The sequence below is a fragment of the Cenococcum geophilum genome (assembly GCF_001692895.1).
Source record: "Cenococcum geophilum 1.58 unplaced genomic scaffold K441scaffold_10, whole genome shotgun sequence".
Taxonomy (NCBI): Eukaryota; Fungi; Ascomycota; class Dothideomycetes; order Gloniales; family Gloniaceae; genus Cenococcum; species Cenococcum geophilum.
In genome coordinates this window covers 352,110-365,608 of record NW_027137568.1, presented here as the reverse complement: position 1 = coordinate 365,608, position 13,499 = coordinate 352,110, and the positions used below count along the sequence as shown (strand labels likewise).

The 13,499-nt window shown below is 33.3% G+C and overlaps 1 protein-coding gene across 1 annotated transcript; it reads right to left on the bottom strand.

Annotated features, from left to right (window-relative positions):
• Positions 1-11,601: 11,601 nt before the first annotated feature.
• On the bottom strand, positions 11,602-12,141 carry K441DRAFT_547907 (uncharacterized protein; the record flags this gene model as incomplete). The annotated part of the gene is made up of 2 exons (XM_067642934.1): positions 11,602-11,691; positions 11,998-12,141. Coding segments are annotated over 2 exons (234 nt in total), but the record flags the coding sequence as incomplete, so codon positions are not given.
• Positions 12,142-13,499: the final 1,358 nt, after the last annotated feature.

Here is a 13,499-nt window from a genome sequence, read left to right as displayed (position 1 = left end):
TTAGTTGCAGCTACTTCAATTTTTAGAATTATATAAGCTGAATACCTTATTAATAGCCCTTTACTCTTAAATATAGTTTATATCTCTAAGCTATAGTTGGGGGCGCCCCTCTATATAAGCTAGTAATACAAACCCTAAATCTTCTAAGTTAGTGTTTAGGATAATATTAGGAGCATATTTAACAGCCTCTTTAAAGTTTACTGCGTTAAAGTTAGTATAATAAATAGAGCTCTTTGCAGAAAACTTATAGAGTAGTACTTATACGTCTTAGCTGGATACACGAATTAATATAAGGCTAACTTAGTAATATAAAATTCCCAGCTTCCTAAGGTAATTAAGTATATTAAAAACCTAACTCTTAGTACTTAACTATAAGTTAAAGAGCTTAAAAAACATACTAAACGCGTAATAAACTATAACTGCGCTTCTTCTAGTCCAACATAAACATAGATTATTTCTTTAAGTATAAATTAACAGTATTTAACACTAATTCTTAGAAATTCGCCTTCTAAGAATACTTGCTTAATCTTAACAATGTTATTATACGCTACTTACCCAAGAATATCCTTCTTCACTAGCCTATGCTCTTTTTTAAGCTTTCTAAACATAATTATACTAGGGATATACTTACACTAATATATCACCTATTTAGTTTCACCCTATATAAGCGTGCCTAGGGTAATAAGCTCTTGCAGCTATTTGACACTAAAAGTATTATTTAATATCGCGACTAAGACTTCCGGGGAAGCGGTAGTGTTCATTTAATTTAAAAAAGCTTTTAAAATTGGTACGCTAAGAGATATAATAGATTGGTAGATTATATTAGTATAACTTTTAGCTCTCTATATAAGGGCGGGTTTTATTAGAGCTATTAAAGCACTTTCCTTAAGGTCTAGTATCCTTTGCAGTTAAGGATGCCTAGTAAATATATTCTTAATCGCATATCCGCTAGAATCTATATATAGTAACATAATTGCTTATAGGGGGAAGTATCTACTATAGTAAGAGGCAAGCGCATTTTAAATGTCCTTATAAAATAGGAATTGGCCAGTACAAATCTAAAATCTAGAAAACCGTTATTAGGAAAGCGAATTCAGTTTTCGCGAATTAGAGCTTAATTATTAAGATTAGAACACAGTTCCATCTTCTAAACTTTAACTTTTAATATTTACGCTTAAGGCCAAGCTTAATATCTTTTAAATAGGTATAAAGAAGCGCCTTTAAGATAAAGTCCTTAATTTATAGCAAGCTTCCCTACTATTATCAGCCTTTTAACGAATTTTTAACTCTATACCTTTAATGCCCACTAAAAGTATACCTAAGCATCCCTATCTTTAACCACTTTGCCTAAGCCAGTTATCTAATAAGCACATTTCTAAGCCTCCCTATTAGCGTTAAAAGTTAAGTTTAAAGGCTGCCCTAATTAAAATTATAGATAAAGTACCTTTAAATATCTTAACTCTAAAAGAATCCTCTAAACCCCTAATACTAGACAACTATAAAAGCTAATAGGTATAGCCATCCTAGTTAAAGCACAACTCATTAAATCTAGCAACTATTTAGATATTTCCTCCTTCTAAGCAGTATAACCTTTAAGCTAAAATCTAGTCGTATAACTAAACACGGGACGCGCTTAATGCTAAGGTTTAGCTACGCGCAAACTTCGTATAGTAGTTAACTTAACTATCTATAAATAACGCTATATAGTATACTGCGTATAACAATATCACTACTACGCTCTAGTAGTATACTTAAGATTACGCTTATATACTTACAGATAACAATTACCTAAGGGCCAAGATTTAGCGGCTTATAGTTTAAGTACTCTATATCTCTATACTTTCCACCTTTATAAACTAATAATAGCCAGTCTAACCGCTTATTAACTTTCATTTTTAATATATTAGCCCCAAAGGATAAACAAATTCGCGTCCTCTAAAAGAGGTTGTTTTAATAATCCAATAAGGCAAACTATAAATGTTATAGTAGAGATATAGCATCAGTAACAGAAAATTCTAGGGTTTAGAGGGAAATAGAAGCGTTAGATTATACGTCTTCTTCATATTCCCCCAAAGTTTAGAAATTTTTACTCGTGCTACGAAATGTAAAATACCTTACCTACGGTCTAGCATTCTCAATTTCCAAGCGTTCTCATTTCCAAGCATTCTCATTTTCCAAGCGTTCTCATTTCCAAGCATTCTTATTTCCCAAGTATTCTCATTTTCTAAGCATTCTTAGTCTCTAGGCATTCTTAAATTCTAAGCATAATTCGTCTTTAAAGCGCTAAATTAAAAAAGAGACATTAAGGATTAAGTAGCGTGCCTTTAGGCTATTAGCTTTATATAAACACCATCTACACTATAAAATTACTCCTTAAGGTATAAAATGGGTATAGCCGCATTTTAAGGTGCGCTTATCGATAAATGCTTATTATACTACCTATTCGTTCTAAAGCTATAAGCAATTTAGCTATAAGGGTCCTAGGTAGGCATTATAATAGGCTTTTAGATTATTAAAAGATAGACTTATATAAAGATAACTAAAGGAAGGTATTCAGACCTCTTTAATTCCTCATTTTTAGGATACTAGGAAGGTTTTTAACAAAGATATAAATATAACCTTAGATTATATAAAAGCTATAAAACGAGGATTATTAATTACTTAACTAATATAATATATAGGTTATACGAAAATTAATAAACTTAACGCGAAAATGAGAATTAGTAATAACTAAACGAAAGTAATAATAAAGTATAGATAACTGCGTAGTATAATTAACTTAGTTACTTAACCTAAACCCTAAAAACCCAAGCTTATCTTATTTATATTCTATACTACTAGGTATTCCCCTTTTTCCTAAGGACTAAGTTTATAGAAATCGCTAACTCCTATTATTATAAAGTAATCTTCTTTAAATTTCTTAAATGCAGAATCTTCGTCGACGGCCTAGTCTACGGCGGGTAATTACTAGCCTACACGAGCGGATAATAACCGGCCTACGTAAGTAGGTAATAAACGGGCTGTTAAAGCGGGTAATCCGCTAAGTGACTAATTACGGAATATATGGGCTATTCCCGCAGCAAGCCTAATAAAAGGAAATCTGTTTCTTTCTAGCTCTTTACCTAGTACAAACTTAGAGAATTTAGCTTCTATAATAGTAGCAGAATTATAAAGCGCCTAGTTGGCAATATACGCTCCCTATCTTAACTATAGAGTTACTCTAGTCTTCTACTTTTTCTCTAACTTGCCGTTAATATCCTAATTAATTAAGACGTAGTAAGGACCGTACCTTTTATCTCCTTTTATATCTAGATTAAGCAGATTTAACTTAGTATCTATATTAACTACGTCCTCTATAAACCAAGCGACTCTAAAAATATCGTTAATATAACGCCTCGTATATTTATATTTGCTATTATTTAATTATTAGTCTCCATATTAATTAAAAGGGTTACTAACTTTTTAGTTCTCTAGCAGATTCTCTTTATACTAAGAATCCGCCGTAGATAACTTGATTTAATATTTTAAATAACTTTTTAGTCTGTATTTATTAATATACTTAATACCCCTTCCACTAATCCACCTAATAGTTATTATAGGTACACCCTTTACCTTCTTTAGACTAGGCCTATAATATAATAATCGACTATACTTAGGGTTCTCCTTTAAGTTATCTTTACCTATAAAGTTAATAGGCTCGTTCTTTCTACCATTCTCTATACTTTTATAAGGAATGCCATTTATCCCTTTAGCACCCTCACTAGGCTCCTCTTTAACCTTAGTCTTACCCTCTTCTTTTCCCTTAGCTTAACCCTATTCTTTCCCCTTAGGCTTAGCCTATTCTTTCTTCTTAGGCTTAGCCTGTTCTTTCCCCTTAGGCTTAGCCTATTCTTTCCCCTTAGGCTTAGCCTGTTCTTCCCCTTAGGCTTAGCTATTCTTTCCCCTTAGCCTTGCCCTTTCTTCCCCTTAGGCTTAGCCTATTCTTCCTCCTCCTCCTCCTCCTCCTCTTCCTCTTCCTCCTCTCTTCCTCTTCCTCCTCCTCCCTCCCCTCCCTCCCCCTCCTCCTCCTCCTCCTCCTCTCCCCCCTCTTCCTCCTCTTCCTCCTCCTTTAACTGCCCCCCGGATCCCTCCTATTTAGTCTCCTCCAATTTTATCTAATTACTTAGCTAACTTATAGCCGTAGTAAAATATTCGTCATACTAAGTGCCCTAAGGGTAATACTCTAGATCAGCACCCTATAGCCCGGCCTTATTAGTCTCTATTACTTTCTATACTATAGAGCCTACTTCCACTTCCAGCTTAAGGAGACTTAGGTTGTTAACGGATTTTAAATATTTCTTATATTTAGCCACCAATTTGTTAGTAAGAGTAGCTATCTTAACTAATTATAAGATACTATCGTAGGGTAATACAAAAAGTGCCGTTCTTGTAGGCAAAATACAGAACTAGAAATAGAGGTTAAAGTAAAATTTAAAGTAAAACTAAGGAAACGGAAATCGAAATAAACTTTAAAGTATAATTAAGGAAATAAAAGTTAACTTAGTAAGTTAAGTGCCTACTTAGTAGGTTGCTTAAAGAATAAATTATAAGCTAGGTTACTAGGCAGAGGTTCTTAAATAATTATTACGGAACGACGTACTTTAGTAAATAGGCACCTTTACTCTTAAGCTAATAAACGTTTACCTCCCCTAGGGGTCATATAGGCATAAATTCTAGTTTTCAATTTCTTGTTTATAAAATCCGTTTTCCCATTTATAAAATCCGTTTTCTCGCCTATAAAATCCGTTTTTGTATTTATTAAATTTACTACGAAATCTAAATCTAGAATGCCTTTTTTTATTGCCCTTCTTACCTTTTATATAAGCTTAAATAGTCGCACCTTCTATTATCTTACGTCCTTACCCAAAACTATATTCTTTCTTTAGGCTATTATATCCTCTCTAGCCGCTACTGCTTCCGCGGGCACTATTTACTTCTATTATACTGCGGTATAAAATAATTTAATATCACTCCAATATGCTTACTAGTTAGATAGCCTATTCCTAACCTATATACTAATTGTACTATATTAAGCAGTATAGATTTTAGTTAGAGCTGCTAGACAGCTTACCTTTAATCCTAACTCTATTAGTGTATTAGTTAGAACAATACTTTAATTTAATTTCCTTAGTCTTAATTACACGTTAATATAAAGTTAACTTAAAAACCCTTACCAGAAGAACGGCTCCTTTAATATAGGATTTAATTAATTTAATCCCATAAATATAAGCGGCAAGTTTATTATAGATTTTAAGGTAGATATTAAGAAACCTTAATAGTTTTACTACGCACAAACGTTCCGCAAGTCTTATTACCATACTAATATAGTTTTTAGCGTAAACCCTAGAGACGAGGCAGACCAGTTTATAAAAAATACTTAAAACTCTACCATTAAAGCAGCCCTAGTTATGCTCCTTACTACTAATACCTATCCTTTCCCTTCTAAGAGCTCTAAGGTTCCATTATCTCCTATAGTTACTAACCCTATAGTTCTCTTAAGTATAGGCAAGGTTACGTCAACTAGTAGTTCTTAAAGCTTATCCTTAATCTCGCCTAAAATTTCTAATGGCGCTAGAGATCTATTACTTAGATTAAGCCACTATATAGGAGGTGTTCTTATAGCGTTAGTCTTATAATTTATAAACTTTTATAGTTACTTAGTAACTTTAGGTAGAGAATAATAAATATAGAGATAGTTTATGGATAATCTAGATATACAGAGTACTAAATAAACTATCTATTTTTTGAAGTCTTAAAAGTAAATGCTATAAGATTTAGAAAGATCAATGCGCTTACTTATAGAAAACCACTTTTCCGTTTCTAGAATCCCAGTTCCTTTTTCTTATTTCCTAAATCCTGGTTCACATCCCAGTTCGCATCCCAGTTCTTATTTCCGAAATCTTAACCTTTAGATATACCCCTTTTTAATTACACCTAAAGTTAAAAGACCTTGCCATAATAGAAACTAGGAGATGTCTTATAATACCTTCCAGGCCCATTACGACCCTATTCCTTTAAGTCCGCTTATTAAATAGCACCTAGCTATTTCCTATCTTTCGTATAAATGGGGAGCTAAGTACTATATTACTTTAAGAGCCTTATAGAGATATTTTAAGAGAACCGCTTTTAAGTACTATACGAACGGTTAGTATACCTTGCATTTAGATATTAAAATCTAGTTAAAGGCTTAAATTTTATATAATTATTCCATTATACCCATTCTACCTATTCCGCCTATTCCGCCTATTCCGCCCATTCCGCCTATTCCGCCCATTTCCCCCAAGCTCTCCTTATAAAGTTTTAAGTTTGGTTTAATAGAAACATTAAACCAGAGATAGGCTAAGATTCTCCTTCTTTAGAAATGTTTCTATCATCGGATTTAAATAAGATTTGCCTTAGTTGCGGTTTTGGCGGAGGAGAGTTAAGAGGCCATACTTTGTTGTATAAAGATAGCACCTACCTCCCATAATTATCCTTAGTAAATTAGGGCGGATTTATTAGTTTTTATAGCCTATATAGTAGGCTTAGAGAAACTGGCGAAGGTTTTAGTTCTTATATAACGGTTATTAGAGGTAGTGGAGGATGTAGTAGTAGGGGAGGCAGGTAGGGGTATTAACTAGAATTTAGGGCTATATATTGTCCTAATTAGCGCTACTAAAAGGACCGGTTTTTTTAGTGCCATTTAGCGGTTAACAAGAGGCTTACTTAGATCTTGTTCCTTCCCTTTACTAGTAAGGAGTCCACCTTATACTAAGAGAAAAGAGAAACTAGTTCTTCTGCTTTTTTCTATAGTACTTTTCCAGCGGCCATAACTCGAAGATTTTCGTCTTAAGTAGTAGAGTTTACAATCTTCCTAATAATGCGTCTATTTAGCACCGTAAATGTAATATAATCTTTCTCTAAGTAATTTTAACGAAGTAGTTAAGGATAAGATATAATAGTGATAACTCTAAGGCTAATAGTATTGTGCGCGCTCAGTTAACTATATATACACTACGCTATATTACTAAAAGGGTTATTTTGTTAAAGCCTAAATAGCAATTTAAAACTGGGATTTAAAAATCTAGTTCCGGTTTTATAGTTTTAGAAACTAAACCATTATATACGTATAAGTTTTATATTCTAGGATCTATAAAACTAAATCCCAATTAAAAAATATAAGGAATATACCTATATATTTAAGCTAGAGAATCCCTCTAAACTAAGAGCACAGCATAGTGTAAACATAATCGGAATTATACTCCTTCTCCTTCCTACCCTATCTTTAGGCATTCTCCTTCCCTTTAAAAATTCTCTCCTATGCCTAATAAATCCTATTATATAGGTAAATGCGGGAGACAAACTGGATTTCCAGTATATTTTAATACTAAAAACTCCTAAAGCTATGCTAATAGGGCTGTATAGATTATTTAATTCGCGAAACGCGTTATACAAGGCAACCTTAAACTCTATAGATTCTACTTTTCTCCCTCTCTCTATAATTATAAGACCTTATAACTATCCTAGGGACTAAACTACTAGCTTTAAGATTCCCCAAAGCGCGCCGAATGGCACGGCTGCTCTTTAATAGTATTATCCCTTATCCCTCTTATAAAGGCTATACTTATCCAGCTAAGGCAGTGCGTTAGTTAACGCGCTATATTATATTCTCTTATAAGCATTATAGGTAGCAGTGGCGATTATAATACGTTTTAGGTAGATTAGGTAAGTATTATAGCAAGTATTACTTATTAGAATAGCACCAGCTTCCTTTATCCGTTTCTATAAGGTACTCCTAGCGCGTTTAGTCTTATAATATAAACAATATCTTATTAGGGTAAGTTGTAATTAGAGGGCGAATTTATATAATTAGTTTTAGTAAATGCATCTATTAGATTAATCGCAACGTACTTAGGCCAACATTAATTAACATGGGTTTACTTATACGTAATACTGCATTAACTATAAATAAACATCATTTAACCTAACTTTAATAGCCTTAAAAGCATAATAAGTCTATTTTAGTTCTTTATATAGAATAACCTTACTTACTATTGCCGTTATAGGCTTTAGAAGTAGAATGTATCTAAATAGCTACACAAATTATTAAGGATATCTCTATAACTCTTAATCCCATTCCTTCCCTTATAACCTAAAAGCATATACCTTTATACCTATTGGATTTAATATATATATTTCCATACCTCTAAAGGTTCTATCTTAGCTAAGCACGCTTACTCTAACTCTAATTCTAAAATCTCTTTAAACTTTCGTATCTTCGTTTATAAAGTATAATTCTCTTTACCTTTTACCACCTTTATTAATGCTAGCCACTCTATCTACATTTTAATCTATCTTAAATCTATCTTATCTATTAAGGTACCCAAATTAGGCTTATATCCGTACTGCATTCGCCCAAAGAAGTCTATCGCCATATACTTACTTTTTTTAGTAGATCTTTAAGGCGCAATAGAAGTATTCTTACGAGGCGGAACTGCTTTTTGCTTACGCTATATTGCTAACCTTTACTTATAAGGCAAAGCAGGTTTATACTTATAAGGGGAAGCAGATTTATGTTTATAAGTAGTAATTTTATAGTTATCGTCCGCAGGTTAATCTAACGCTATAGCAGACAATATATCTTCGTACCTTACTCCTAAAAGTTTAGATTCTTCTTAAATACTACTTCTCTTTAAAAAAAAAAAGAGTAGTTAGTAAGTTAAGATTCCGATTTTCTATAAAGGAGATACTAGAACGTACCTTTATCTAGAAATACACCCTTAACTTTAGTAAGGAATTCGGCGTCATCTATAGCTTCGTCATTAATTAAAGGCGCGTTCTCGTTAATTCCACTATATTATCCTTTAAAGTTAAGCACCTAGCCAGATTTATTAATTAAGTCCCCTTTAGTTCCAGTTATACTATTAACCACTATAAACTAGGTACCTACAATTATACTTTACTCCAATGCTATTATTATCTAGCTTAGGACTGGTCCTTCTAGGTTATTTAGAAATGCTGTACTTCTTACCTAGCTATTAACCATAGAATTCTTAGAGATTTTTACTGGGGTTAAGCCGAAAACAGGATCTCCTAAGAGAGTAACGTTAATAAAGCCGTAAATAAAAGCTATTAAGAATAGGTATACTGTCTTTTTAACGTCTTAGTATAGGATAGTTTCTTTAACTAAAGGGCCTAGGGGATGCCTATTTATATTTAGAAAGCTAACCTTTATATAAGCCCTAAGACAATACCCTAAAAGGCAGTGCCGTAGCTCTACCTTATCTTTATTCGCTACAACTATATAAATTCTAATTTTAGAAAGGCAGATGCTCCTATAGAGCTAACAGATTACTAAAGTGCTATACTACCTTAGTCCAAGGACCCTTAGTAACGCCAAGTCTTAAATATTTAGCTTATATACTAGATTTGTAGTTAACAGGCCCTTAATTTCAAAACGAAGTAAAACAACTAGAATGGGTAAGGGGATGCTATACCGCAGCAGATAGCTTAAGCCGCCGCAAGCCTGTTCAGCCTTCTTACTTTCAATATTCTTAATTTCTATTATTAAAATTATTCGTATACCTAAGGCCCTAGCACGAAACACTAACCTACTTACTTAAATAAAACTTCTGCGCCCACCTAAGGCTCTACTTAGTAGGTAACCCTTAATTAACGCTTACTACTTACGGCTATCTAGGCAACTAAGGCGATTATAGCAAAGCTATTTATGCTCTACCTTGCCGGTTTATACAGAACCCCTAAATGGTTTTACTTAGATAGCCCATTATATATTATAATAGTATTAATTAGACCATAGGGTATATAATAGGAGTATAGCGAAGCTCTGTTCCTAGAATGTACTTCGTATCTACCTTACACTAACTTACCCCTCTTTAGTATCTCTATCAGTGTAAAACGAAGTATAATTACTAGCACCCCCACTACCTACTCTATATATCTTTTATCCCCACTTCCCTCTTTATATAGTTAATTTATTAAACCAAAATACCTAAACAAATTTACCCTAAAAGGTAACCGCATTTTACTAAAGATAGTAAGCCTTATTCTAAACCGAAATCCCTTAAAGAGATCTCACTTAAGGACCTTAAAAAGGTATTTATAGTAAGGAAGAAGATTGTTATTCTAAGCGGTGCTAGCATTTTAGTAGCTGCGAAAAGTAAATCTTGTGTATTAGAAACCGTAGAAAGCTACTTTTCTAACTCTTAATACTTATAATTCCCGACTTTTACACGCTTTATAGGTACCAATCTAGACGTAGCCCGTTTAAGATTAGTAATTACAATAATGGTAATTCCACCGAAAATATGCACGGTAATATTTGTATTATAAAGAAGAAAGCTTCTTATACCGTTCCCACTAACTCCTATTAACTTAAGTATAAGAATGTCGTTTATACCCTTTAAAACCTTATATTTTCTAGGCGCCAGTCTAAACGTAGCCTATTTAACATTAATAATTATAATAACAATTATTTAACTCAAAATATATATAGGGGCTTTTGCATTATAAATAAGCTAGCTTTTTATACTATACCTACTAACTTCCACTAACTTACAAACGAAAGTAACAGGCATATCCTTTAACACTTTACGTAGAATATTAACGGACTTTATAATAAATTCCAGTCGTTATCTCCGGACTCTCCTCTAACTAAAAAGGGCCTATAGATAAAGATAATAGAACTCTACGGTTAATTAGATAGGATAATCTACTATAAATATAAATAGCGCTTAGCCTTTAACCCAAAGTACTTTTAGGGATTAGAACTATCGGCTTATCCTAATTATATTAGGAGAGATATAGACTAATAAGGCGAAGGGAAACAGTCTAGAGATATTAGCGTGCTTTAGCCCGATATACTTCTTAACGGAGAAATTAACAATTAAGACAAGGACGCAATTGCAGCTATATCTTAGGATGCTAAACGTTAAGTTCTAGATCTTATTCTAATTATAGGCACTTAGCTAAAAAAAACTAGGTGCATTTTAGCTAGCCACGCGCCTTTATAAGGCGGCGAAAACCAAAAATAGACGTAATCCCGTTATATAGATAAACAAGGAACCCCCATTACGTAGATTAGGGCTAAAATTTCACGGCCTAATTAACTACGCGATCTATGGGGACTGCCAAGAGATCGCCAAATATCTTTTAGATGAGGCTACGCCCCTATAACTTAATAGCGATGCGAAATTGGGAGGCAGCTAGCACAAAGATAGATAGGGAGAGGACGACGTTAGAGTCCGTAACAACAGTTTGCTTAGCATAAGGAAGTTAACCGCAGCCTTTAATCTTTCTTAGTAACTAGTCTTCTAATTTATAGGAAAGTTAAGTATATACAGTATCAAAGCCTATATTATCATCCTTTCTAAGCAGCAGCTAAATCACTAGCTTATATATCTTATTTATAAACCCTACTAGCCACATATTTAATAAATACATTTCTCTTATTTTATACCAGCCCTCCACTACCCACCATAACGGCGTTTTACCATACTTATCTTTAGATTTCGCGTTAACGCCGTCCTTAAGAAACAGCTCTACTATAATCTTACGTGCCTATTAAGCAGCCCATAAGAGCGGTATCCAACCATTACTATCCTTAGAGTTAGAGTTAACGCCTTTCCGCGCAAGCAGCAGCTTTACTATTCCCTCTTATCCACTCTCTACAGCCTATAAAAGCGGAGTCCGACCTTTAATATTAGTAGAGTTTAGGCTAATGCCGTCCTTTATTAGCAGTAGCTCTACTATTACCTTATACCCGCGCTCCGCAGCTATTAATAGCGGTATTTAATTATAGAAGCCCTTAGGGTTTAGGCTAACACCATCCTATACTAGCAGTAGCTTTACTACCCCCTTATACCCATTTATCGCGGCCTATAATAGCGGTATATCTTTAAAAGCGCTCTTAGGATTTAGATTAATATTATCCCGCGTAAGCAGTAGCTCTACTACTACCTCACTTCTATATTCTGCAGCTAATAACAGTAGTATAGCCCCAAATTTATCCTTAGAGTTTAGATCGATGTCATCCCGTATAAGAAGTAGTTTTACCACCACCTTATAACCGTCACTTGCAGCCAATAACAGCGGCGTCCAACCAAAATCGTCTATTACTTAGATATTAGCTCCTACTTCTAGTAAAATATAAGACTCCACTTCTTATCTATATTCCGCAGCCCGTAATAACGCTAAACTTTTAAAGCGCTATAGTAATTTGGTTATTAACGAAAGCAGTGGTATTTCTAGACGAAGAAAGACATATATATTAGCTTTATACTAATAGGATCTAAATAAGTAATAGAAATCCGGTAGTAGAAGGCTTACTATCTAAGTAGCCGGCTATATAGTAGTATTAAAGTATATTTTAAGGATATAAGGCTAGTAACTCAACCTAGTAAATATAAGGTAGATTACCCTTTACCGTAAAAGGATTTAAAATTTGTCTATAGAAGAAGAGGTAGCGTAAGAGGTATTTATTCTATTAGACCGTTATTACTTATTTTTGCTAAACGTTAAATATAAAAAGATGTTTTGAAGTTAGGATTTAGAATTCGGGAAACTAAAAATAAAAATCTAAAATTAGAAACTAAGAAACGGAAAAGCGAATAGGATTTCTTTAGTAAGAGGGCATGCACTATCTATCCAACCGAGTGTACGTAATATCGCATATATATAATACTACGCTTAAGCTATAAAAGGGCCTAATAGCAAAGAGATATAAATAAAGACCGCTTAAATGTTAATATCTAATCCATTAAAGAGAGTAATATATTATAAACGCTATTAGGGAGATAGAGATTACTAGTATAAAGTTATAAAGCTTAACGTTTAATAAATATCTAAATTTTAGAAGAGTATATTAGGATTTGCTAAAAAGTAAGTCTAATTATATCCCTTAAAAACCATTACTAGTCCGCCCTAGTAGGTTCTCAGCCTATCTTATTATATCCTTAAGAGCTTTAAGCTAAACGTCCTAGGTATTCCTTAGTATTTTAAGCTTCTTTATCATTCCCTTCTTAACCTCCTTACACTCTCTCCTTATGGCGTCCTTTAGTGCAGCAATCTACTTTTCCGTCCCCTTTCTAAGTTTATTACACTAGTTCTACGTAGTATCCTTTAGTATAGTTACCTACTTCACTATCTCGTCCTTAATTTTGGCTACCTATTTCTCTAACAAAATTTAAACCAGATTAATTATTTGCTCCGCCGTACTTATTATATAACTCTAAAGTAGGGGAGGTAGAGGTAGAGGTACGGTAAGGTTAGTTTAGCGGCTTTTTTTATACTTTCCTCCCTAGTTCCAAGTAGTTAATAAATTTTTAGCGTCTTAAGTAGTCTTTAATACATATAATATTCTTATCGGGCTCTTCTATAAAAACAATATCCTAGATATTTCTTTTAGCCTTTACGGATTAGAATATACGTTACAGAAATCATGCTTACTTTCTTACCTTTTC